We start from the raw sequence: 27,481 nt of genomic DNA on the forward strand, positions 1-27,481 counted from the left end.
CCATTTTGGGGGAAGCACCATCTACTGTCCCTCTGAACCCCTGTGGTGCTTGAGGACTCACTCGGAGGGCAGTGTGATTTAGGGGCCTCTGCCTGAATCAGCTGGTCACGGTCTAGTCAGGGACACAGGGTGTATATACCTGTGGACACAGGATGTACACGCTTGTGGACACAGGGTGTACACGCTTGTGGACAGGACAGTGAGAAACACCGAGTGAGTGGAAGAGGAGACAAAGCACTGTAGGAGGGGAGCTCAGAGGATTTTTAAAGCCACAAGAGTGGCACTCGAGGGGCCCGTGTGTCCCCAGAGCGCCAGTGGGGAGGACCCCATTAGGATGCTTTTCTCAAACCGTGGTCATCATGTCCCCAGCCCCACGCCGTCTGGGGCTGGCCCTCGCTAGAGCACAGACACAGACGCGGAGCTTTGGCTTGGCAGGTGAAACTCTAATGGTTTCTAATGGAGGGAGAGGGTCAGGCCCACAGCGGCTGGAGGCCGGCCATGCAGCCAGCTGGGAGCTGCCAGCGACTGTTGGCCACGCTGATTCCCCGGTCCTGCTTGCCCTTAACTTTCCCTTGCGGTGTGCGGAAGGGCAGGACCCTCTGCTGTCCCCTCGCGCCAAAACCCGGAAGCAGGTACCCCAGGGCAGGATTTGTGTCATGGTTGACAATTTTAAATATTTCAAGAGCTCACATTTTACATTCGCTGGGGTTTCAGATAAAGCCCTCAGTGGTCATTGTTTTAGCTACATTACGGGTTTTCTCCATCCCTTCTTCTCCCACTCAGTGTCCTGCCGGGGTAATCTCATCTCCACTCACAGTTTTCACATCATGCATGTGCAGATAACCCCTCAGCCATGGTCTGCGGGTGTAGATAACCCCGGGGCCGTATCTCCAGCCCTCACCACTTCTCCAGTTCAGGCTGGAACGGCAGACCGCCTGCCAGGCCTCTCCGTCTGGATGTCCAAGGCGAGCTAAATCCCATTTGCCCTGCCCTTCGTGCCCGCTTCTCTTTCACCCCGCCCCCTCGTACCTTACAGCCCTAACAGGGGGACACCTATAGCCCCACCATCACCACAGACACGCACACGCCACCCTCCCGCCCCCCAGGACTCTGCCCGGCGGGACTCTGGCCGTTCGCGCTCCACTTCCTGAGATGACGGCTCGTCTCAGCTCCTCTCTGCCCTGCGCTCTCCCTCTGAGGCCCCAGGAGGGCGAGGGCTCCCTGAGGACGTCCGGGCCTTGCTCGCCTGGGCATTTTCCCATCCTGGGCCCTGCGGCTCTGTGGACTAGATGATAGAGGCCAGGAGCCGCTTTTCACCTGGCTGGTTCCTACGCATCCTCAGGCCCCACCTGGGCTCCGTGGAACTCTGCTTAAGTGCCTTAAGGGCACCATGGTTAAAGTTGTGTTCCAAAATATTTTCTCCTGCCTCCTTGGAACTGCCGGGCTCTGGAGCAGGCATGGAGTGACACCTTGGGCACAGGCCAGCCCAAGAGCACTGGAGCCACCCTGTAGGCAGGCCCATCAGCAGCCCCGAGTGCCACCCCCCGCCTCACCCCCCAGGAGGGACCGGTTGAGCGGGTGTACAGAGGCAGCCGAGCCTGGTTCTAAGCCGGGAGCCTGGGCGTTTTCCCGAGGGAGGCCCGTGGGAGGGCACAGTCCGCCCGGCTCTCACCAGCCAGGCGCAGAGCTCTCAGCTGCCGGGGCTGAAGGACATTCCCAGGGAGGTTGCTCCCCATCACCTCCAGGAGGCACCTAGCGGTGCACCTTCCTCAGCCCAGGTGTGCCTTCTCCGCCCACATCTGCACGTGATGCCTTTTCCACTGCGCCCACCGCTGGGTCTGGTCCCTGCTTCCCTTTCCCCTTCCGAGCGTCCCCGCCCCTCCTAGGCTTCAAGACCCGATGCACCGGACTTCCCCTCTGACCCCTTTGTGGACCTCCGTGACTCTCCGTGCTCTGTCTGTGCCGTGGCGACGTTTCCTGCAGGCATCTCGGTGCCATGGGCGCAGGATGGGAGGGTGCTAGTTAAACCCGGTTCTGCCGCAGCTGCTGTGTGCTTTGGCCACATGCCTGTCTGCAGCGCCCTGAGCCTCAGTTTACCATCTTGGCGATGGGGTGGTTACATCTTGTTCGGAGGACTGTACGTGATAAAGCTGGTTGAGGCTTCTGCGTGCTGCCTGGCCAACAGCATCATGCCGAAAAGAGCAGCCTGCCCTCCTTCACCTCAGGCCTTAGGATGGATTACTGTGGATGGGCATGGGGGGGGATAGTTTTTACATTTTGTTTGTGTGTTTGTTGTGTGTGTGTGCGTGTGTGTGTGAATACAGATTAAAAGCTGTTTCCCGGTCTGTGTCATTGCCGGGACACGCGGTAGCGAATTTTCCCCTAGTTGTTTGTGAAGGTGGAGGTGACTGGACCTCCGGGACCTCCCCTCTCCCTGCAAGCACGGTGACCTGGGCGACAGCTTGGTTCTCAGCCTGAGTCACGGCAGCATCTCCTGGGAGTGGATGAAGCACAGATCGCCAGCCCAGCCCCCAAGTTCCTGGTTGAGCATGTCTGGGGGTGCCGGGGCCAAGGATGTGCCTTTCCAACCGGTTCCCGATGAATGGATGCTGCCGTGTGGGGACCACATTTTGAGCCACTGCCCTGAGGAACATGAGAGAAAGAGGTGATAAATCTGGTTGAGTACTAACAGCCATCCTTCCCTTTTGAGGACCTGCCCTGGGACATGTTACAGGGAGCTAAATGTCAGCTTATTTTACAGTAGCCACGTTTTTCGATGACATTGTGAGATGTGGGTGCCTTCCTTCTGTAGCGTTTTTCAAAGCCTGCTTCCCAGCAGTTCAGCCCTGTAAAATACCCTGATAAAAAAGAGTGCTGTGGCCCCAATCCCCCCCCCACTTTGTCTTCCTGTGGCCTCGGGGTTCCTGTGCGGCCCCTCCCAGGAGGCCGCTGGCAGGGAACCAGGTGGCCGCTGTGTGACCTCAGGCTCCACATCCACGGATCACCCACCAGCCAGTGGGCCCCGCACAGGACAAGGCAGGCCCAGGAAATGACCTTCAGGCAGCACGACTCAGGGGCCACAATCAGGACAGCATTTTTTTAAAGTATTTTAAAAATATTTTTTAAAACTATGTGTTAAAGCTCCGAGTATTCTTTTACTGCTTCAAACAAACCAAGGGAAAAAGGATTTGATTTTCAGTCAACGAGGAAAATTGGACACATTATTAGTTATGTGATATTTTTAAAAATGACTGTTAATTGTGTTGGGTGTGCTAAAATGGTATTATTTTGTTCTGTCAAAAGTCCTTATCTGTTAGAGATACCTGCTCAAATGTTTATGGATGGAATGATGTGACATCAGGAATTTGCTTTAAAAACCACCAACAAAACAAAGTAGAGGTGGGAGGAACAGATGAAAGAGGAATGTCAGTACGTTAGTTGTTGGAGCTAAGTGCCAGCATATACTACGCTTTCTACTCTTGTTTGTGTTTGCAAATTTTAATAAAAAGTTAAAATTTAAAAGAAAAATTTTAATAGTCCCATAGTCAGAGGAGTCTCGCCATCATCTCTGGTGGTCCCCTCTTGGGAATTCCCAGCACACCTGAGCCTATGACCTAGCTGGGGAGGCCCAGCCACAGAGAAAACCAGAAACCCCGTGAACCCAGCGTTTGCCAAACCCGTCTGCAGCCCTCCGCAAAGCGCAGCGGGGAGTGTACAGTGAGGTGGGTTAGGAAACCTTCTCCGATGGTGGAATGTCTTTAGCATTTGACCTGTTGAGCTCATTCCTCTCTGGGGCCCGTTCTGTTTGGCTCTGGTACCCTGGGCAACAGCTACGCTGCCTCAAGTAGACTGATGTGGGATCGCGTGGAAGTAATTGGACTCTCATTTGTTAATCTGCCATTCCAAGTAATTTGCCTCACTCTTTATAGGAATGTGTGTATATATTCTGAATAGCAAACTTAACAGCTCTTGTAAAGTATAACCTCATGCAGTAGAACTTTACCAATTCGTGTTAATTCTCCTCAATAACAGTGTGACGTACTTTTTGGAATTCCAAGTTAGAAAATATAAAGAAATGTGGTATTGTCGCTTTTGTGATCCTACCGTAACTCAGACTTGTCTAATTAGAGTGTTGCCAGTAAAATTCCTCACAGAGGAGATGTGATTTCATGCATAAGTAAGAATTCTTTGTAATAGACATATCAACTATTTGTGTCTACAGATAATACACAAATAATATTTTCACCGTAGGGTTTTGGGGTTTCTTCCCCAAACCTTATTTTCTTGAGGGATTTTAATATTCTTCCTATTCTTCTGTTTATGTTGCCTACTTGTCCAACCTTTCTCCTAAGGGATATAAACTTCAAATTAGTGAAATCTGACTAAATAAGGTTTTACTCTAATGGAAAATCATTCACCTGATAACACACTCAAGCCGCCCGCCAGTGCCTTGCCATCTGGTCCAAGGACGTTGTGTCCTCATCAGAGCCTTAGCTGTTAGTCTACACATCCGTTTCTGTAATCGCCCTGTGGTGCAGGAGTTTACCTGTGAAAGCCTACAGTAACTTTCATGCATTATTATAATTACGGAGAAAAATGGAGGCTCAGGAAAGTTTATCATTTCATGCGTTTCCTCAGAGTAGACTGTAGGCTGTGGTCCATTGGTAGATCCTGAGGTCCGTTCAGCTGGAGACAGACCATCATTTTTTTTTTTCTTAAATGGAATAAGATCAAGCAGAAAATATGAGAGTGCATCCCAGGCTGTGAGAGTCAGAATTGCTTGTTTTAGGTGTGTCCATGTGCGCACACTGGGTCACAAGTGTTAATGACCCAAGTTTTCATTGTGGGTCATGATCAAAGCCATCTGATAGAAAATAGTTAAAGCAGTTCCAGACTAGAGAAGAATTAATAACTGAAGATTAAACTTTTTCTCCTTAAAGTTATAATTTGGTCGTATGTGCCCCCAAGTCACTTCCGTGCTCTGGCAGCCTATGCCCTCTAGGAGCTGCCTGCTAAATGGAGTTGCAGCGAAGCGCAAGTTTGTATCACTGGTGGGACTCCTTTGCGTTGTTAAAGGATGATTCAGCTCCTTGGGGTACCGTCCAGCTCTTGGCGCTGACTAAGAGTTGGAGCCCCCTCGGAAGAAGTGATGACACCACGGTGAGGCACCAAACTGGCGTGATCACAGAGAATTAAAGCGAGAACGGGGCTGTTAGCGGCCCTGGTGCCACCAGCGTCCCCCAGCCCTTGATCAGTGCCGGGTGCTACGTTGTGAACTACTGTGAATATGAAACTTTATTCAGGGATAACCAGCGTCCTGCGGTTGAGAGAATATGGGAACCGCCCCTGGTCTTTCCTCCCCGGTCCCCCGCCTCACCGCGGGGCGGGCGCGTGTCTGTTTCAGAGCCTCCGCTGGACAGATGGCATCCGTGCTCAGCACCGCTCACCTTCAGAGCGCAGCTGAAACCTCACGGGTCCTGCAAACCAAATCCCCCGCTGTATGCGCTCCCATCACGCCTTGGCTTCTCCATAACCGCTCTTTGCCGAAATATACGCCCTCGATTAATTTCTCATTACTCATTTTACCGGCCTCAGACTCGTGCAGCCTGGCCGACTGCCTCGGAGGCAGATCACCGGCTTCCCTTGAAAGCCGCTCCCCTCTGACTTCTCCGTGTGGGCTTTGGAACTAGCTGTCCACCTTGTGTCTCACAGTCGTGGGAATCCAGATCCAGAAAGGAGAACTCACTCGCCCGAGGTTAGGGGGAGACAGGGGCGGTTTGCATCGTTCCCGAAGCAGGAACAGAATAGTCCACGTGCACCGGGCATGCTGACCTCTGAGCAGTCAGAGCCTTGCCTGCTTTCTCCACGGCCATTCTCTGACCTACAGTGTAGGCTTACATAAACCTGTCTGACGACCTAAGTGTAATTTAATGTATTAAATTTGGATAAGCATTTTCTGACCCCAGGTACTGTTTTGAAGTTAGGAAAAAGTGCGTCCTTGATCAAATCCCGTGATAATTTTTCTCTCAGAAGCTGTTGCAAGAAATTCCTCCTATTAAAATGTTTCTCAGCTGCCTGGTCATTGATGAGTAAAGTGAGTTAGTCTTAACTAGTCTGGCTGTCACTGTCCGATTTTCTTAGAAAATAAGGGACAGTTGGGTAAATTCACAAAATTGTGCCGCAGCTACAGAAGACCTTAAAGTATTTTGAGGTTGGGACTTTGAAAAGCACTGGCTACCGTTAGGGACCCAGGCTTGTGAGTTTGGATCCTGGCTCCTCCTCTTACTAGCTGTGCAGCCTTGGGCAGCTTACTAAACCTCTCTGTGCCTCAGTGTCCTCATCTGTAAATAAGTTGTGGCCGATGACAGATCTTACCTGATCAGGCCCTTGTGAAGATTACATGAGTTAATGCATCTCCAGCACCTGGATTAGTTCCTGGCACAGAGCAAGAGAAATATTAGCTCTTATTAGCAGTATGTCCGTAACGGACTCTTTACCTCCATCATTTTACAGTCAAAATCCTAACGAGCTGGAAGCAACCCTCACACTCTGAGTGGGTCACTCTGGTTGTTCTTGAACACCGAAGCCCCAGGGTGCTCAGGAGGCCACCTGCCTCTCAGGTTTGGGGGCATCTTTTCAGTGTCCCACTGTTTGAGACAAGTGCCGATGCGGAGTGAAGCTCAGATTTCCCCGTCCAGGGTTTGGAGATCACTGTGGCTTTCCCATCCCACCTAATAACACATGTTTGAAAAATGCTTTGTTTCTAGGGATCTCACATGATTTCGAGGGCAACTTTACTATTACCCAAAGGAAGGCAAAATTCTTATTGCCCAAACGAATGTCACTTTGTTATGGCCCCAGGAGCAAATGTTCCACCAACGATACTTGGTCCAGCTTTCCCAGCTGACTGCATAATTTCTAGAATTTCCCAACATGTGGATATATCGAATAAATTCCAAAGGAGAAATCAAAGCTCAAAGGTATGACTTCACTTTACTTTTAAATCTGCTGCTGTCCCCTCGTCACCTTGCTCAGGAAAGGGTATACTGGCATGGAAAGGAAGACCGGAGGAGGGCAGAGTCTTAGACCGAAGATGGTTTCCCCTTTCTCCATTAAACATGCCCATGGTCCACCAGGTTTTGCACGGACGGCGTGTGCCGGTGAGGGCATTCAGCCCTCGGTGGGGGCGCTTTGTTTCACCGCAAGTGACAAGGTGCCCCAGCGTCTGTGAGCCACATTCACAGCCTTGCTCACCGTCAGCAGTGGAGCGGGCCAGGCTTGTCCATCCAGCGACCCCAGCAGCACGTGACTGGAGGTAACTGGCCATGGGGAGGAAACGGAGGAGGATGGAAAAATGGATGCCCTAGACTTGGGTCTCCAGGTAGATCGCTGTAGTTTCTCTTCCAGCCTTGGAGGTAAAAGACTTTCCAAGTGGATCAGCCACTTTCAGCTCTACGCACAGTCAGGGACACAACTGAAGCTGCCTTTAATCAGAGTCTGCGCGTGTCAGTGCCGACAGGAGTTCTGCCCCAAAGGGTTCCACGTTCAGATGCATTTAGGAAACATGGCTTAAATGAAGTTTACCTGGTTTCCTTGTGATGTCTCAGGGCCCTCACGTGCCAGGGGCATTTAGATCTCTGAGAGGAGGAGACAGTCAGCAGTGTTTCCAAAAATTAGTCGAGCGAGGTTACTCAGATCACGCCGCAGGACTGGAGTTGGTTGGAACGTATTTGGGGCCACAGTCCTGAGGGCTGTGCACGTGACCGGTACAAGGGGGACAGTTTGCCAGAGAATCCGAGGACCCAGGTTCTTGTCGGGGCTGCACTCCCTCCCAGACCAGTGACCACAGGCGACATGGCCTCCTCTGTCACAAGTGGCTTCCTCATCTGTATAAAAGGAGGCTGAGCTCCCTGTGTGCCAGCCGCCCTGCACACCTCACAGTGAGGTGGCTGGAACGTGGGAAAGCGGGCTCTGAGATCAGCTGCAAATGTGAGACAGGGTTATGAGTACAAGTTCTCTGAACCCAGAAAAGGCTGAGGCAGGCTGCCAATTTGGGAGGAATTCCCTGGTCGCAGTCGTTTTATCCTGCCTTGCCAAAGGTTTTGCTTAAATGCATGAATCAAATTTTACTCTCTATAGATAAATGTGCAGAACTGACCGCAGCTTCTCTGTGTAATCCCAGACTAATGCCAATGATTCTTTTTACCCCTTGACAGCTATACTGTCTTCTTTATTCCAAATCCATTTCTCTTGCTCGGTGGTGGAGGGAGTGATAGCCAGAGCCTCGTAGGAGGTAGTAGCAAAAAGTGCCCCAGTGTCCCCAGAGCAAGCAAAATGCACAGTCCCGAGGGTTCGGAAAACTGCAAAGGTTTTCGTATCTTCACACTAAAACTCATATGGTGGCAGAAACTGAACCGATGTGCAGCTATTTATACTCTGTATTTATCCTACTTAGTGTAATCTCTATACGTTTTGCTGTAGAAAATAGTAATGGTTTTGACTGTGGGGTGCTGCCCCGGACCCCTTCAGGAATATTCATTATATGTGATTTATGCAACGTGGTGCCTTTATAATATTTGCAAAAAATATGAATTCTGAAACCTATCTGGCCCCAAGGATTTGGGGTACGAGATCAGGGACCATAATGGAAACTGAGGCACAAAGGTACACGTGGAGATGAATATCATCCACGTGGGCTCCAGGGTTTGGCCCCAAGGATTTGGGGTACGAGATCAGGGGCCATAATGGAAACTGAGGCGCAAAGGCACACGTGGAGATGAATATCATCCACGTGGGCTCCGGGGTTGGCGGAGCAGGCTGCCCTGTTACTGGGCTCAGGCGAGAGGTTTCCACACCCTTGTGGCTGCTCTTCACCGTCACGCACCTGGGCACCTGGCGAGGAGAAGCCTCATCAGTGCTTTGGAAGCCCCTCCCTCTCTCCTTCCTCCCTGCCTTCCTCTGAAAGCCACAGAAGGGGAGGCGCATCACACCGAAGGCCCCTGCTCTCTGCTCCACCCGGGCGCCTTGGGAGACCAGCCAAGGAGAAGGCTCCCGGGTACCCCCGCACCCGGGCGGCCAGGTAAAGAAGCAGTTAACATGCACCCCAGGTGCTAGCTACCGCCAAAAGCCAGCAAGCAGTACTTTATGAGCCTTGGAAATCTTGTTGTACCAGTCCGTTCTGAATTATCACATTAACACTGCCTATTTATAGCAACTTCTTAATAGTTTAATGATTTACTCGTCCCTTATGGGTCCTTTGGTATATTTGTTGTAGTTGTTAGAGAAAAGAGTCCTTTTAGAGCTAGTTTACGGGGTGACTCCCTTGATGATGCTTCCAGAATTCTAAAATAGAATCCCACTCAACTCTTCCTGACACACATATTGAGAATCCAGCTGAAGAGGCAAAGCGAGCTTAAAAACTGTCCATGTTGAGGGTCGGAATAGCAGCTGCCCATTTTTATCTTCTCCAAACTCCGGAGAAAATGCCTTGGATATTCTGGTCCCTCTTGCATTAAGTGAAGTCACACTTTATAAAAAAGACTCCGGTTTCTTTATAAGGTTGGCTGCCTTTAAGCCTGGGCCTTAGTCTGGTCACCTGTATTTTTTGAGACTTTTAGGGAAATATGGCAAGAGTACTGCAGAGAAACCCAGCCCTTGTTGGCATCTGCCAGGAATTGCCATATAGAAAGTTGATGGATTTTTCTCCTGTTAAATTTAATTCAGACTCTTGAAAGTGGTCTCAATAAGGCACTCCCCCTTCTCTCTCTTCCATCTGCCCCTGGCTATCTGTTCTTATCATCAAAGACTCGACTCATCGTTCCATCAGCACTCTCTCGGTTTGACTTGAGATGATTTGAAAACGTACCTCTTAGCCTGAGCCCTCTCTTAATAGGGAGAGAGACTCTTTACTATTCTTCAAGATCATTCTGGCAAAAGCTGGAGGAAGAGCCCATTTGCTTGGGAACTCCAGGTTATGCCCCCATCGCCAGCGGATCTGGCCCAGCCAGACTGGTAGGTAACAAAAACAAATCCACATTTTGAATCGCTCCTTTGCAAGCCTTTGAGGCTCTGGTGCAAGAGGAGTTTCATGCATTCCTAAGACGTGAGCCACAAACGGCCCCCAGGGAGTCACCCTGGTTAATTCACTCCCTGCAGCTGCTACAGGACATGCCGCTCATCTGGTGCTGATGGCATACGTTGAGCCTCTGTGTGCACCAAGCACTATGTCAGGTGCTGGGGACACAATAAATTGAACCGTTGACCTTGACCTTGAAGCAGTGTTAGGCGTGCAAGAGCCTCCACTACATCGTGACACGTGGGAAGTCCTCGTGGGAACACAGCTGGGCAAGGGTCAGTTCATGGAAAGCAATGGAAAGATAACATGTGAACCGCCTTTGAAGCTGGCTCAGGTTTTCAGGTCATACAGGCAGGAGTTGCAGCATTTCTAACACGCATGATGAAACTCCTAAGAGCCCCAGTAATGTTGAGGATCTTTCTAGAATTCTGTGTCTCGGCTTGGAGCGGCTGTGCAACGTGTTTAGACTGGTATGTTTTGGGGAGTGAAAGGAGGCACGATGAGTAATGACACCGTGACCGAGGCCTAAAGCCGGAGTGTCCCAGAGAGTCAGGGACACCTGGGCCAATTCCGTCTTACCTCTATCGGTCAGGGAAGAGGCAGGAGGGGGTTGGCTGCTTTTTTTTTTTTCTTCCAGAAAAGGATAAGAAGACAAATACAATGCCATCTGCCCTTAGGATCGTTTTTGAAGACTGCAATGCAGAAAATGTTTGTACTTATGTCACCAGTAATTGTTTTAGGATCTCACAGCCCTGTTACTGAACCATGAAGATGCTGCTTTTCTCTCTGTATTCAAAGCAGCACCTTTTTGAAGCAGATGCTGAAGAAAAGCAACACATGGCATCTTGAGCTTCAGAATTCCTCTTTGACTGGGGTTCTCCGAAGGGGATAGAAGTTACTTCTTTTAAAACAGTGTTTCAAGTTAGTAACCCCATTCCATCCTCACCTGCCCGCCTGAAAGAAGCAGCACAGATAGACGCAGGTGGTTTTCATCCGGGAAAGCCTCCGGGCCAGTCTCGGGCAGGCACGCACTGCCCAGCAGACTCCGCGCTCCACGCCTTTCCAGGTTGTCTCTTGGGTGTCACCGTTCCTTAGGGTCCTTCCCTCTGGTTTCCAAGGTGACAGCTCCACCATCGGATGTATTAACCGAGGCTGTGCAAACCCAGGCGACTTATACCCTCTACTCCAGAGACCACGTGGCCCAGATTCCCTGGAAGAGCTCTCGTTTCAAATACCATCTTCCATTGTCCACATAAGGGCTTCTGCTTGTCAGGCAGTGTGTTCTAGTTTGCGATAACAAAATGCAAAACAGTGGGGTTCTATTACCTGTGGCACGTGACCCAGAGAAACCCAGAGGAAGCAGGGCCCTGGGTCCACTTGCACGTAGTCTGTCTTGAGCCCCGGTCCATCCTGAGGAGCTCAGAGCCTGGCGCAGTTAGGCTGTGCTGGTGCCGCTGGGTCTCCAGTACCCAGCCCCGTGGCTGCACCGGCAGCTGCTCAGTGTTTATTGAACGCATGGGCCCAGGCACAGGTGGTGGCGAACAGACTCACATTCATGGACCCGCCGTGCCTTGGGCATCCGTGCTGCCTGGATCCCAGCAGTGCCAGGTTGCGCTCCCAGCCAGAACCTGCTCTTCGACTGAAGCATCCTACTCTCGCGACCCTAATAAAGCTCCCCTTCTTGCAGGGCCAGTGGGTGTTAAAAAGGAGTAAAGTGAAAAAGGCCCCCAGCTCTTCCTCTCCCCCAGCCTTAGTTTGCATCTCAAATCCTTTACCTTTGTGGCAGTGATCCACCACTGTCCTTGACTGAGGGCGTCCTTAGGCGCCTCTGAAATGTGGCCCTGCTGTTCTCACGCTTTCCATCACTCCCTCGGAATAGGTGGGGCTTCGGTGTGGATTTACTTGCCTAACGATGGTGGAAGGCGGGCTGTGGGGTAGGGTGTGTTCATGCCTGCCATCTCAGTGTAACATATAGGTTCTCCTTTGATCTCTTAAACACTGAGTTTACATTGAGCCCTAGTACCCCTAGGAGCTCATCATGACCGACCTACTAAGAGGTCAGCCCAGGGTGCCTCATCCCAGCTGCCCTCGTTGTGGCCATGGGACCGACTCTCCAGGTGTGACTGGGCTTGCTAGGAAACTCCAGATCATGGCTTGCTCAGTTCTTCCCCCAAAGCCCTGGCACGATCCACGCTGTGGTCCCCGAGTGTTGCCTTGGGTTTCGGGTTGGCGCTGTCCTCCAGACACAGGATGTGCTTCTCTGCTCTAATTTTTACAAGAACGATGACCATCCTCCAGTCCTCCCTCCCCACTGCAACGTGGGGATAAATCTGCTTTTGTTTACACGCTAACCTCACGGCAGCTCTCTCCTGGAGTCACGCCTTGCATGCAGCGTGCCTAACGCATGGAGCTCCCCTGATCTTCCCCAAACCCCCGTGAGATCCAGGGGTAATTAGCCCCTCACCTCAGATGAGGAAACTGAGGCTCAGGTGCCCCTGGCCACCACCTGGCCGTCAGTGAGAATGTTTTCCATCTGCCGGCCCTTCTCTCCCAGCCCCATGCATCCGCCTTGATTGTTAATGCTTCCCTGGTGGCGAAGGCAAGTTATCAGGCTGCCCCCAAGGAAAGCAAAGGGCCCTAAGGGAGGAGACACCCAAAGGGGACATTTGGAAGGGAGGGTGGTGATGAGAGACTTGGGGTGGGGCGCAGGGCAGCACGCCTGCTCCTGCCCTGCGTTCTTCACTTGGAATCCTTATTGCCAAGTTCGGAGAGAGTCTCTGCTTCCCCACACGTGCTCAGGAGCAGCCCTGGAGAATTCGCATCCCCCTCGGAGGGAGGGTCGGCCCGTGGAAGTTCTTCCTGTCAGTAAGGACAAGCTTGGTTTTCTTGTGGTTGTCATGGAGACTGGCCACATTAAGATAAGGAAAACCCATTTCTGGAAAATCACGACGACCTGTTTTCCAGTTTAGCGTCTGGTAAACCTCACAGGTGTGCCGCGTCGGCCTCCTGATGACATTGGAGGGGCCTCTAGGACCAGCTCTCTGAGGACTTTCGTCTTCACCTGGCCCCTAACTCAGAGCCCTGCCATGCAGCAGGAAGAGGAGGACCGCAAGGAGAGGAGGGGCAGGTCCTCCAGATACTACACAGGCAGGAGGCGGGAGGCAGGCCTGATGTAGCGTAAGCGCTTCCTAATTCTGAGGCGTGTTTGGTACTCAGTGTGCACACGTATGTATATTTCTGTTGAGTGGATAAATAAATGACACTGATGAATCAACAAATACCCCAACAAATGAAACTGATGGATCAAAAATAAACCTTAGGGCCCTGAACAGTAATTTCCCAGGCGGGAACCTGGGCAGGGGAGGGGATCAGAGCTTCCCGGACTATTCACTATCCCGCAGAGAAGGAAGACCAGTCAGCGCCCCGCGTGCGCGCCCCACAAATTTAGTGACCTTGACAAGGTCTGTCCGGCTGCGCTCTGGGCTGTTAGAATATTCTCGAGTGCTTGCTCTAAACACGTGGGCGAGGGTGGGAGCTACTGGATTGAATGGAAGTTGTCCTAACTCACTAGCTGGCTTTTTTTAAAGTAAGCAGAATTGGCGGTGGGTTTACTTTTCTGCGTACCTGCTCTTTTTCTGTTAGTTGTGGATAAAGGCATGAGGGCGTGGTATGACCTGAAGAGGGTCCACAGAGGCAGTGTTTTAATCAGGCCGCAGCTGAATGTGCAAAGCCGGAGACCACTGAGGACCACAGCTTATCACTTATCAGGTGCACCCGGATGCCCAGGGAGGGAGTGATGGCCGCCAGCAGCTCACCAAATCCCTCCGCGCCGTGAGTTTGGAGGGTGGATTAAGGATGTAATTGCTGGTGAATCCAGCAGCCGAGAAATCCAAATGCTCTTGTCCATCATTCCAGGTACTTGCCTTTAACCTGAGCCATGTTTGGTCCTCCCAGGCCATGTCTTGACTTTTGCAAGAGGCGCCACGGCCAAGAGAGGCCTGCCTGCCTGGCAGTCTCCTGAGAGCAAGTTAATCTGGGTCTCCTCTTTACTTGCTAGGGTCTCCCAGAACCAGCCTAGTGAGAGCTGGTCCCACGTAAAGCCAGCCCCCTGCACCTCCCAAGATGGGAGTAGACCCAGACCAGATGAGTGTTTTGGTGTTTGTATTTTATTTAATATCAGCATGTACTTCTTTCTAATAGGAATTCTATTAAGTCATCTTACTGTTACACATCTTACTTACACGATCATTTTCCTTTTTAAAGCCATAATAGCTGTCCTCTAGAAAATACATACTTAGTACTTTAAACCATGGATACCGTCCTCCCCAAAATCGTACCATTATAAAACATGACCTTGACCCTGAAGACAGCCGACAAGATCTGATTTTAAGCTATAGACAATAAATACCCTGATTTCTAGCACCTGTCTAGTCAGCATTAACTATTCACTGGTACTTCCCTATATTGGAATTCAGAAGAATGACACTGAAACAGATGTATTCAGAATCAAAGATGGGATGGTTTTAAGTGTAAGTGCTACTTACTGAAATGACGTATCATTAGAACGTTTAATGTGTGATAGTTACACAGATTATCTGATAGTTATACAAAGTATTCTCCGCTTATGCCCAGAGCATGTCCCTGTTGTAATGAGTTGATTTTGCCAGTGGAGGCAGTATGCTAGTCTAAGCACAGTTTATCTACATTATTTCATTTGAACTCACAACTGTTCCATAAAATAGGGATTGTTCCCATTTCACAGATGGACATTGAGGCCCAAGGAGGCTACTCATCTGAAGTAAGATTTGAACCGGGAGCCATCTGTCTCCAAAGCCCAGTCCTCAGACGCTGCATTTCACAGCTTTCCTCTGTGTTGCTGAGTCCCCTCTGAGCTCTGTAGAGACAGGGGCAGCATGCGGTGAATTTCCAAACAGATGCTCAGCTCACCCCAACACTGTCGGGAGGCCTGGCCGGGTTTCTCTCATCAGCTATGGTGACCACTCTGTATTGTGATGAATGCAGACACACATACTGGTCCAGAAAGGCCCCCCTGTGTGAAATCCATAAGATGCAAGCTAACGATTAGAATCATGACTGTATTTATCTTATCTTCTTTGCATCCAGCACAGGAGAGAGAATAAGGTAAGAGCAGAGGGAAGACAGAGGAGGGAAAGCCATAGGTCACACTATGAGACGGTCTTGTGTGTAAAGGGCATTGGTACGAAGCTTAGAGTGGCTTTCTGGAAATACGTGTCTAGAGGGAAGATGGGGCTTCCCGGGCCCTGGTGAGGTAGCTGTCACTGTACCTTGTGTGTCTGTGGGACACATCGTTTACACGTAGGCCATCCTCGCCCTACACACTCAGTACTTGGGGTGGCAGCCTTCTCGAAACAAGCAGGTGGTGAGGTGTTGGCATCTGGATCGACTATCAGCCAAGCATCTGTGGGTGGAGTGTCATCTGGAGAGCAGTCTTTTTAGAATCCCAAAGAAGAGCATCCGCCCACCTGGAGACGGGACCCCACACGTCTCTAGGACAGACTCAGAGGCACAGGCTGGGTTGCGCTTTCTCCCAGAGTCATGGCATCGTGGGGTCAGCAGGCCTGAGTCAGGGAACTAGAGGCACCACATCCAGTGCTGAACCTTGGCCTTCTCGTTGAAACAAAGATGTAAACACGAGCTCAGACATTGTCCCCAGAGGAGCACCTTTGCTCATGCCCTTTGAAAAGATAAGACAAACTCTGCATGCCAAATCCTACAAGGAATGGGGTTCCTGATTATTTTCTCTAGGTTTAGAATTCTTCCTAAAGCCCTTGAGTCGTGTTTCATTTCCCTTTAGCGAGACTCCCTGGACAATGCCCTAACCCTTAGGGAGAAGGGAACACGCTTGTCCTAAGGTGCCAGTGGCCCCTGCCCACCGCGGACCCCCAGCTCCCTGTTACCCTGGGCCTGGCTGAGCTGGCGGAAGCCTTGCTGGCCCAAGAGCCGCCAGCTAAGAGGACCAGCAGTGCCATCTTGTGGGAGTTCTCGAAGCTCCTAAAATCAGGAGGAAGGCGGGAGACAACCTTGACTGTCACGCTTTGAAGACTGACACACGAAGAAGTATATGGGTGCAGTCAAGTGAGATGGTCCCCTCTGGTCACCAGCCATGCTAATTATTATTTTGGTGTCCAGAAAATTAATAACCCAAATAAATGAACACCAAGGCAGAAAGATATTTCAAGAACTACAGTGGCTAGGAAGGATTTTGTTTTCCTTCTATTTACTAGGAAATGTATTTAAAATCACCCCTGGCGGGAATATATTTTTCCGTAAACTCTATGAAAACACAAAGCCATAGGTATTAAAGTCCAAATATAGCCGCGGAATCTGCTTCTAGATCACCTCAAGGCTCTGTCCTTTCATGAGGAGGGTCACCAAGGAGATGCCTTTTCCCAGGAATCAGTCATGGGAGCAGGCAGGACCCAAACCAGCCCACCTCCATCACTAAGAGAAGAGGGGCCTTAGACCCCATTCGCTCTGCTGACAGCAGCAGATTAAACTGTGCCCCTTCCTTCTCACTGTGCTGGGGCATCATGTCCTTCCCATTACACGTGCGTGTGCACACTCACACACACACGGATCTCAGCCTAAACTCCGCCTTCTCAGGCTCCGCCCAGACTCCCCTCTACGAAGTACCTCCCCCGCCCCGCCCCGTCCCCAGTGTGTTAGCTGCTTGTCAGAAAATGAAATTGAAACCCTGACGCAGCTTTCTGGGCTTGAGTGTTCATGAGAACAGCGCTCCCTGACTCACCAGGTGGCTTTGACTTTTAGGGAGATTCTCAGGGGAAAATCCCTTTCTCATGTGCTTTCTCACCGGGAAGGGAGGGAGCGTCACGTGACGACCGCTCCCGGGTCCTGATGTAGCCTGATGTAGGGATGGCGCGGCGCTCCCACCACCACTGCCGGTGTCCCCGCCAGCTTCGTTCCGTGCTTGCTTCCTGTGCTGAGACCAGGAGCTGTGGGTGGAGGGGGAATTAGTGGTCTGGATGGAGCCTCTCGCCGCAGGGCAGCGGCCTCGCTGTGAGCTCAAGTGGCCTCATCACGTTCAGGCTTTCTTCCTGTCTTCAGTGGGCTGGGTAACGAACAACCAAGCCCAAGCTGTTCCCATCAGGTCAAAATAGGACTCAAATAGATCGAGGGCCCAGAGAGTTTTTCTTCAAGTCCATGGTTTGGTGACATCTGTTTTGTGTATCCCAGACCCTCCTTTTGCTTACTTGGGAGGTTTTCTGTCCCAGATAAGCAGGGTTATTCTGCATGGCCAGGGGATCTGAAGATGAGGCAGAGCTGATCCAGTTGTGAATTAGCCGTGGAGGCATAAGGAGGGGCTGCAGATGCGTCATCCTCATCCCAACACCTGCCATTTGCTGAGTGCTTGCGACGTGCCTAGGAGCATGTGTACACAGAGTCACCTGGCGAGGGAGGGTCCACTGCCTCCCGTTTTACAGATGAGGAAACTGAGCCTCAGAAGTTCACATGCCAACCTACCAGCCAATCATTGGCAGAGCCAGGATGGTCTGACATCAGAACCCACACTCAGCTGGCGTCCACCTGCCACCTTTCCTCTGGGCCTCCTTCTTAGACTGTGTTGACTGCATGTTGACTTGATGGATAGTTTGAAACCTTCACTGGGCTTTGTTCCTGAAGCTCGGGAGCTGAGATGTGGGTGACGGTGGGACCCGTGACCCAACAAAGAACACGAAGCTGAGAGCTCCAGACCCGCGTCCTCCAGGCTCTGTCTCTGGGACCACGAACAAGGTTCAGCCTCTTCCAGCCACCCATAAAATTGGGATAACACCAGCTGAAGAGAATCAGTTGCGTTAATAATTTATGTGGAAGCACTCTGTACCCTAGTTAAGTGCTACAGACATAAATGATAGTTTTCAAGAAAAAAAAAATCCATTATCAAGTCAGAAAGTAAATGCTTAGGCAGATTTGAATACCTTGTACCGTCTGGTTGAATAAGGGATATTCTGATTGCATTTAGATTACTTACTTAAAAAATCTGCATCTCTAAATCATGTATAGAAGCCAGAACCTAAAAATAGAGGCTGCTCCATGACCCAATTCTCAGCCCTAAAATGAGGGCATCAGGCTAATGCCCTGGGCTGCCCTTGTTCCAAGTCTGGCTTGGAGCACTTATCTACTGTGCAACTGTCCGGCAAGTTACTGAATCTCTCTGATTTACTGTTCCCTCATCTGTAAAATGCAGATAATAGTTTCTACTTTGTAGGGTTGAAAGGTTAGATATCACAATTCTGTGTAAAGCCCTTAACTCAGTGCCTGGCCCACGATAAGTGATCAATAAGTAGTAGCTGTTACCATCTGATATCATTCCCATCCTGCAGAGAAAGAAGAGAACAAACAACTCATTAAAAACTATGTGTCTCCATCTCCTGTAAACAATGCCCGCTGCTTCTTTCAGAGCGTATTTACACGAAGAGGAGAAAGCATTTGCAGAGGATGACTTGGTGGGCTGCCTTGAGCCCAGATCAAAACTGCCAACATGAAAAGGATTCTGTGAAACAGCACTCTTGGCAATGCCTTTGCTGCCATTTTGACTACTTGCAATGGGATTAGTGACTTGCCTGAGTTCTCGGTCTTACTGATTACTCTGTGTGTGTGTGTGTGTGTGTGTGTGTGTGTGCACGTCCCCATCCCAAAACACTCCTGCATGGCAACTCAGCGACCCCAGTCCTTGTCAGGATGCTTGGGAAGGTGTAGGCTGACCAGCCAAGTGGGAATCCTACCCACACCCAACCGCCCCACTTCATGGAAGCCTATTTTTAGATGAAGAAGGGGCCCTGCACTTTTCTGAGGGTGGAATCCCCCCTTAAAAAGGATTTCTAAGGGCTTCCCTGGTGGCGCAGTGGTTGAGAATCTGCCTGCCAATGCAGGGGACACGGGTTCGAGCCCTGGTCTGGGAAGATCCCACCTGCCGCGGAGCAACTGGGCCCGTGAGCCACAGCTACTGAGCCTGCGCGTCTGGAGCCTGTGCTCCGTAACAAGAGAGGCCGCGGTAGTGAGAGGCCCGCGCACCGCGATGAAGAGTGGCCCCCGCTCGCCGCAACTAGAGAAAGCCCTGGCACAGAAACGAAGACCCAACACAGCCAAAAATAAATAAATAAATAATTTAAAAAGAAAAAAAAAAAAAAGGATGTCTAAGGGCTTAACCCCCTGGGGTCCCAAGAGAGAAGGGAAATGGCTCCATATCACCAGCTGGGAACGCGGGCCAGTGTAGCGGAGCGGGCACTAGTCACTCCAACCAGGTTACCTATCACCAGCGATCCAGGGAAGACGGTCAGCATTTTGATTCTCGTCGGGGCGCCCAGGATCGCTTCCCCAGGCTGAACTCTCCGTAGCCCCCGAGAAGGGTAGCATCAGTGTGCCTGGACCAGGCGCACGGGTGCCCTGCAGAAGGCTGGGCTGCCAGAGGAGCTTATCTGCAGTGTCCACTGCAGTCTCGGGCAAGACCCTAGAAGCCGCAGCGGAACGGAGGCGGGGAGGGGCCTGAGGCTGTGAAGGAATTTGCAGTCGTGCCCGTGAGTCTGGGAAAGAGCCCTGCTAACCTTCCTCAAACATGCAGGGCCTGTCCCACGGAGGAGGTCGTGGACTTGGGGTGGGGCCGCTGGGCGAAGGGCAGGGAGCCAGAGACCGCGTCGCCATGAGGCCACCCAGAGGGCCACGAGCTCCTCGTCTGCAGAGGCACGAAGGCCTCGGCTGTGGCCGCGCTCCACATGGGCGGGAAGCTGGACGAGGTCACCATTAGGCCCCCGTCCAGCCCCAGCTCACCAGCCAGTGGATTCACACCTCTCAGGGCTGGACAGAAAACGTCCACATGGCCCGGGGCCTGCGCTGACAGCCCAGGTTGTGAAGTCTTAGGACAGAAAAAAGAATGTGATCTCAATTATTTTTCTACGTGGTGTTTTGGATATGAGTGAAATAAAATATATTGAAATTTATTTCCATATTCGCTGTTTTAGAGTTCAGCAGAGTTTTTAAGATATGAACTCAGTTTTCTCAGCCCTGGGGACTTTCATTTAAAGATGAGACCGTGAAAACACAGTCCTGAAGGCGTCTGCTTTCCACGGGGTCATGCATTCACTAAGCATTTCTGGCATTTTGTCCTGCCTTCTGCCTTTTCTGAGAATGTCAATAAGGCATAAACCTTATTCATCAAGGAAATTTGTAAAATAAAGAATAGGAAACTTTTGTTAAGGACAAACGACCCTGTTAAGAATTTGATATGGTCCTTGACAGGTGAATACTGGAAACCTACGTGCATCAAATATTTGGCGTCTGCACAGGCCAGGTGTGGTGAAGTTGCAGTTTCTGTTGATGTGTAGGAGGGTTACCGACGCTCTAATCCCCGCTAATTTCATCAGGTTCGCAGTTTCTTTAAATTTAAATAAATATGGTTTTCAAAAACTGGAAAGGCCTGAGGATGTGGGGAGGACAGGAATGATATTTTTCACTGTCTCTGTTTCCTGGGAGAAAGTACTGTTGCTTCTTCAAAACAACATCTGTCAGAATGATTTTCATCAGATTAAATAAATCCTCAAAGCCGCTATCACAGTTTATAGAATCTTGGAAACGTAGGTTACGCTTCGCGTGGAACCCTAATGGTATTTAAAATCTGTGTGTTTTTGCAAACACAGCTTCGAGAGCAGACACTTTACTGGGGTTTGTGAATTTAAGCTACCATGTCTCAAAGAGTTTAGGAAGTGTTTTTACTACATAAATGTAATAGACAATCGTTTACCAATTTGAGATGCTATTAATTGTAGATGGAAAAGGCATTGAGCTTGGGGCCCTTTGGCCAAGCCTGATGAAAAGCAGCATTGCACAGTCTCTGACCAAGAGCTGTGTGAAAACGGATACCACTCTTAAGTATGACACAAGAGGCCAGCCTTCTGTCATCTTTTCACAGGCAGCTGCCATATGTCCTTATGGTCAATTATGGCCTTTTCAGTTTTTTAGAGGAGGGAGAACTTTGTTGCCGCGGGGTGGGGGGGGGGGCGGTTTATGTCCTAAAGACCTTGAATGATCAATACAGATTGATATTTATTATTCCTTGCTGCACAAAGCTTACTCTTAAAATTAGTTGCTAAATTTAATCCCAATGAGATACCACTTCACACCCATTAGGATGGCTACTAGCCATAAAAAAAAAAAACCCAGAAAATAATAAAGTGGTGAGGACGTGGAGAAATTGAACCCTTATGCATTGCCTGTGGGAATCTAAATTGGTGGAAATGCTGTGGAATGCCGTTTCTTGGTTCCTCTACGATATTAGAATCTAGAGCATGGTTCTCAAGCTTCAGATGCAAAACCCTTGACCGTGAAATCCCTGGAGACAGAGCCTGTGGGTGATTTGGACCAGTCAAAGCAGGATTCCTTGGATTCCAAACAAATCCAAACATACTACATCAGGGACTTAACACTTGAGCCAAACTTACTCATCCCTGGCTGACTATTGATCCCATAGCCAAATCATATTTGTAATAAAAGAAAAAAAAAAAACCAATCCAGTTAACCACACAACAAAAGCTAAATAAAACAAAACCAACGTCACATAGGGAACATTTCTGTGCTGCTTAGTAAGACTTGAAGTTTCTTAGTCTCATGGAGTAACAGAAATTACTTGGGGGAATTTGGGGTGTTTTTGTTAAACTCTTTGGGATGTAAACAGTGAACTTTCTGAATCCTGAGACTTTTGCCTGCAGCAAAAGAAAGCTAAAACAAGGGCCCCTGCGGCAGGGCGGAACAGCAGAGCTGGTGGAAGGCGAGCTGGGCAAGTCAGGGATGGATTCCGCTCTGCCCACAAGACCAGCCTTAAGCAAAACTGGCCACTTCTGGGAGCATCTCACTTTCCCCACTGGCCGGCCTTGCATTCATCTACAGCTCCCGGGTCCCCTTACCTCTGGCTAAGGCATTTCAGAGGTGTGCACACCTATGTACTACCTGGAACTGTGTTCTGATGCTTTTAAACTATGACACATGCAGTTATTTTTTTAAAGGCATAGAAGAGTCTATAATGCCATAGAAGTAAGCTCACCAGATACTAAGTGCAGAAAGCAGACTACAAAACAAGGTGATTCTTTTGGTAAGAAAAATGGAAATTTAAGAAGAAAACAAGTGCATCTGTCTATCCATAGAAAGGAAGGCTGGAAGCACATCCCACGTGTTAACAGTGGTTATCTCCAGGTGGTAGAACTACAAGTGGTTTTAACGTGCTTGGCTTGTTGCTTTTCAACGATGAACATGTACTGCTTTGGTCCTATATTCCGTCCCCTCGGTATTGGTGACAGGATGGGCCAGCTTAGTACCATGAGAGAGGTTAAGAAATGGTAAGAGCTTCACAAGGACCTTACTTTTTTTTTTAATTTATATTGGATTATAGTTGATTTACAATGTTGTGTTTGTTTCAGGTGTACAGCAAAGTGAATCAATTTTACATATACATATACCCACTCTTTTTTAGATTCTTTTCCCATGTAGGTCATTACAGAGTATTGAGTAGAGTTCCCTGTGCTCTACAGTAGGTCCTTATTAGTTATCTATTTTATATATAGTAGTGTGTATATGTTAATCCCAATCTCCCAATTTATTCACCACCCCCCTTACCCCCTGGTAACCATAAGTTTGTTTTCTACATCTGTAACTCTGTTTCAATTTTGTAGATAAATTCATTTGTACCCTTTTTTTAGATACCACATATAAGTGAAATCATACGATATTTGTCTTTCTCTGACTTACTTCACTCAGTATGACAATCTCCAAGTCCCTCCATGCTGCTGTAAATGGCATTATTTCATTCTTTTTTATGGCTGAGTAATATTCCATTGTATATATCTGGAGAAAACCATAATTCAAAAAGACACATGCACCCCAATGTTCACTGCAGTACTATTTACAATAGCCAGGACATAGAGGCAACCTAAATGTCCATCAATGGAGGATTGGATAGAGAAGATGTGGTACATATATACAAAGGACCAAATGTTTTTAATACTTGGGGTCCTGTAGGGGCCAGGAGCTTTGCATCGGCTCTGGGATCTCACCCGTTAGAAGCTTCCAGAAGCCGTGGACTCTGCGAGGACTCCGGAAGGGGAGCCCCTCAGCCCATAGGACAGGTAGCTCCCTGGTTGGAGTCTCCCATTCATCCAGCATGACCCTGCTCCCGCCCTGCTCCGGGGAGCGCCCAGGTCCATATCTCTTGAGACCAAAACTACTGCGCTTGCCCACAGTTACAGTTTAAGGATTAACCAAACACCGAAAGAGGGCTCTTTGGTGACGCGCCCGCTGTCTGCTGCGATCATTCTCCTCTCTCTGCCTGAGCTCAGCCTCCGGAGGAGGAGGAGGAGGACCCGCTAGTGTCCTGCGTGCAGCAGCCGGCGGGCCCAGGTGATGAAATAACAGGAAGAGGTGTGCCTCCCGCCTCCCGCCGCCTCCCGAGGGCCCTCGTTCGTCACACGGCCCTGAAACCAGTCTGCGCATGCGCGTCTCCTGCGTGCTCCTCTTTTGTGAGTCGTGATGGTCAGTGTCTTCTCCTTCTTGTCTTGCAGCCCGCCCAAGCCGACCGTGTTCATCTCCGGTGTTATCGCCCGGGTAAGAGCCCTCTCGTCACATCGGGGCCTCGGCCGCGACGTCCTGACGCCTCCTCTCCTTAGTCAGCCCCCCTTGTCCGCCCAGGTCCGGAGGTCCCTCAGTCAGTCGCCCCCTGTCCACGGGGCGTGCTTCTGTGCACCCGCCCAGCAGGGGCGGGTGGGACGGGGGTGACGCGGAGCCCACGGCCCGAGCTGGCGCAGCTGCCTCTCCTCGTCCTTGCCCGTCTCCCTTCTCTTCAGACTCAACCAGGGTCGGCAGAGGGTTTCAGGGTGATCTGTGAGCTGAGACTGTTTTTACATTTTAAATGGTTGAAAATTTGAAATAAGAAGTATACGGCGTGACGTGAAGGTTACATGGAATTTAAATTTCTGTGTCCATGGATAAAGTTTTAGTGGCACACAGCCTTGCTGTTCATGGATGCATATCATCTACGGTCCTTTCGTGCTGCACTGGCAGAGTGCAGAGAGTATGACCGGAAAAGCCTAAAATATTTACTGTTTGGCCCATTACAGAAGGTAGTTGCTGCCCTCTGAACCAAACTGATGGGTTTTGGTCACTCTCTTTGCCTTTCAAGAGCCCCCTCTTCTCGTGAGACCTAACGTTTCTGTAACCACAGACCTCCCCCCAGCAAGCCCCCATCTGGGGGACAGTGCACTAATTCCATCCATCGATCTGCGGCTCACAGCCCATTCGAGCCCTTAGCATATGATGTGTAAAGAAAACGCCACTGTTGGGGACACCTCAGCACAACCATCCAGGGACCCTGGGACAGACGGATGGCACATCTGCTACATGCAAGGAAATTAAAGGCCCACACAAATCTGAGGTCACCCCATGGCTCAGCCAAGAGCTCGCCATGGCTCTGTCCTGCCCGGGGTGGGCTGGACCCCAGCCCCTGTCCCAAATGCACAAGAAGGCAATTCCTCCCTGAAAAGCAGCCGGGTACCTTCTCTGAGACTCGGCTGGTTGAATATGGCTTATCTCACAGCTTCCAGCCCTGCCCTGTGTGTTTCCTTCCCAACGAGTGCTCCAGGCCCAGCTCGCAGCTGTGGCAGCAAATCTGAATTTAAGACCCTGGATTTGGTTCTGTCTTGCCCCTCAGTTCAAAAAAATCACAAGAACTGTTCTAGCAGAAGAAAGCCATCCAACACTCAGCTTAGTTCTGAGTGCGTCACGTGGTACCTGCTCCCGTGGCGTGGCGGCAGGGGCAGCAACCTTTCTCACCTTCTGGAAGGGACACGGGCCTTGGTGCCCGCTTGGGCTCTCCAGACAGCTTCAGGACCCCCAGCAGTCCCAGGAGACAGGCTTCCACCTGCCGACAGGTTCCCCACTACATCACCCCCCCGCCCCGTCCCCAGAGGGAAGCCAGAAGATGCTGGGTTTGGGTCTTGCTCGCGTACTCACTCAGCTGTTCACGGTTGATGAACCAGTGCTTTCCGTGTCTCCCGCCAGGGCGACAAGGACTTCCCCCCGGCGGCCGCCCAGGTGGCCCACCAGAAGCCCCACGCCTCCATAGACAAGCACTCTTCCCCGAGGACACAGCACATCCAGCAGCCTCGCAAGTGACTGCCGAGGACCCAGCGCCCTCACCAGCCGTGCCTCAGTTCCCCGACACTTGGTATTTCCCCAGCAAAGAGAACTGGCGTCTTCTTCAAGGCGCTGCTCCACTGGGAAATTTAAGAAAAAAGCAAAGCGCCCCTCCCTTTGCCTTGAATTTCCATATCTAAAGCTAGAATCAGACCCCAAAGCTTGTTTCCAGGGAGTCCCGGCAGGTGCTGTTTGAGAATCACTGTGGCACTACAAGTGCCATTAGCAGAACTTGCTAAGACTTGAGTGAAATGGAATTGTTTAGAGTTTAGCTTCAGTTCCGGTTCGTCAATTGCCCTGGTCTTAAAAACAAGCGGGCACAAATTTGGGAGGGTTAGATCAGGTCAGGGGAAAACTCAATCATTTCATGCTTTTCGGTAAGAGGACAATAAGTCGTAATACCTAGTGGGGAGCGAAAGAGATGAGAGCATTAATTACAGAAAAACTGAGCAGGGGAGCCTTTGGAAACAGGTAACAGCATCACTGCGTTTCTCTCCTTTGTGTGATGAGGGATCACAGCACAGGGCGACACCAAGCACTCCCAGGAAAACCAGGGAAAAGCGTCCAGCTTTGAAACGGCTCTTTCATTCCACGAGTCATCTTGCTGAAAAATTTGCCCAAAGGGAATACTTCCAGAATGAGGTTTCTCAGTGTGGGTCCCAAGTCCTGCATTGCCCCACCATCCAGACAGGCTTGCCGCAAAAACAAGGCAAACCTTCATTTTTTTCAGTAATCACCTCTAGAGCTGCTCTTGAGTTCTGGGAGTGATCACTGACCAGGTGGAAGCATAGATGCATAGCTGATTCTGGAACACTAGAGCAAAAGCATTGACCACGTGGAAAGACCAGACGAGAACCTGCCCTTCGTCTCCCTAGGGAAAAGTAGAACTACCACGTGCCATTTGAGCTAGAAAAGCCTGTTTGTCCATCAGTCGAAGTGTCAGGAATTCCCTCTGCCCAAGGGCACATGTACCTGGGCCCGTGTTCACTTGGGCCTCTCAAATTATCCTACGCTTTCTGCCCAGGTTTCCTACCCAGAGCTGCCTTAGACTGCTCGCTGGCTGATGGCTATAGGGTACCCTGCTTTTCTGAAAAGCCAATGGGCTCGTTTACTCAGACGTTCAAATCTCCCGGAGCAGGTGCTTCGGGAGAGGGTGCAGCCCAGCTGGCACGCTTGCCAGCATGGTGTTTGCCGCGGGGTCAGCAGTGGCGGCAGCGGGCACACCACAGCCTTTCTGATGCCCTTTCCAGCTCCACATCCGCGACTGGTAAAGGTGACACAGACCTAGCAGACCCAGCTCTCACCCTTCCCTAAGGAAAGAGCCAGCCCTACTTCACATCCTAAAGGCACCGTTTGGTTTCCCATATCATTGACTTGCGGCAGCCGGGGTCTCACCCTCAAGGCACCGTGTAGTCACCTCTTGTATTTCTTAATCGCTGAGATGTTGCTAAAAACTGAGGCTGGCTTTTAGAGATGCAGACAGGGCGGGCAGCCTCCTCCCGGCCGTCCCCTGGAGCCGGCATCTCAGAAGGATGCTGAGAGCAGGCAGCCCTAGGTCAGTCTGTGGACCACTGCACCCTCCACTGCAGAAGTGAAGACGCATCCTTGATACTTCTTAGTGTGGCAGCCAGGCCTGCCGTGCTGTTTCCCAAGGTGCATTTTTCTTGTCCTTTTAGCTACATCTGGCATGTATCTGTAGATCACTGAAAGCAAAATGTTCTTCTGAATGAGTTTATCAATGGTTAACCTCAAGAATAATAATGATTATAATAAAGCTCCTGCATTTCTTCTCATGGTTTGTTTTTTCTTCCATCTCAGAGACTTTTCCTTTTCATTTTACTAGAGTTGCCAGATGGTTTCAATAGAAATACGAACATGCAAAAATGAGGGGTATTTTCACAAATTGTTTCTCAGACACAAAGCCAAACTACTGGACAGCAGGCACCTTGAGTCTAATCGTCTACTTTAAAATGTCATAAAATGGAAAAGCTTAATGCAGTTGATTAAAACGCATTCCTTGGGTTCAGCAGCTGGCCCCGTGCTAGGCAGGCCCTTTGGGAACAGACTTAGAAGGAATGATTAGTAGTAAGCCCAGGGATGGCTGTGAGCAGCTTTTGATAAATAAGCTAATTTATCCAAAGGTCTTCTGGAACTTTTATGAGCAGGATGAGA

General features: G+C 50.3%; 1 protein-coding gene across 1 annotated transcript in view; it reads left to right on the plus strand.

The window, feature by feature from the left end:
• The window catches only part of DAP (death associated protein), a 61,374-nt gene extending 34,272 nt beyond the window's left edge, over positions 1 to 27,102 (plus strand). Inside the window, exons 3-4 of the mRNA XM_082458362.1 lie at positions 23,680 to 23,722; positions 25,175 to 27,102. Coding sequence (XP_082314488.1) covers positions 23,680 to 23,722; positions 25,175 to 25,288 — 157 coding nt within the window. The 3' untranslated portion in view covers positions 25,289 to 27,102. The remainder of the gene's footprint in view (positions 1 to 23,679; positions 23,723 to 25,174) is intronic.
• Positions 27,103 to 27,481: the final 379 nt, after the last annotated feature.

Source organism: Balaenoptera physalus, assembly GCF_965194825.1.
Source record: "Balaenoptera physalus genome assembly, chromosome: 3".
NCBI lineage: Eukaryota > Metazoa > Chordata > Mammalia > Artiodactyla > Balaenopteridae > Balaenoptera > Balaenoptera physalus.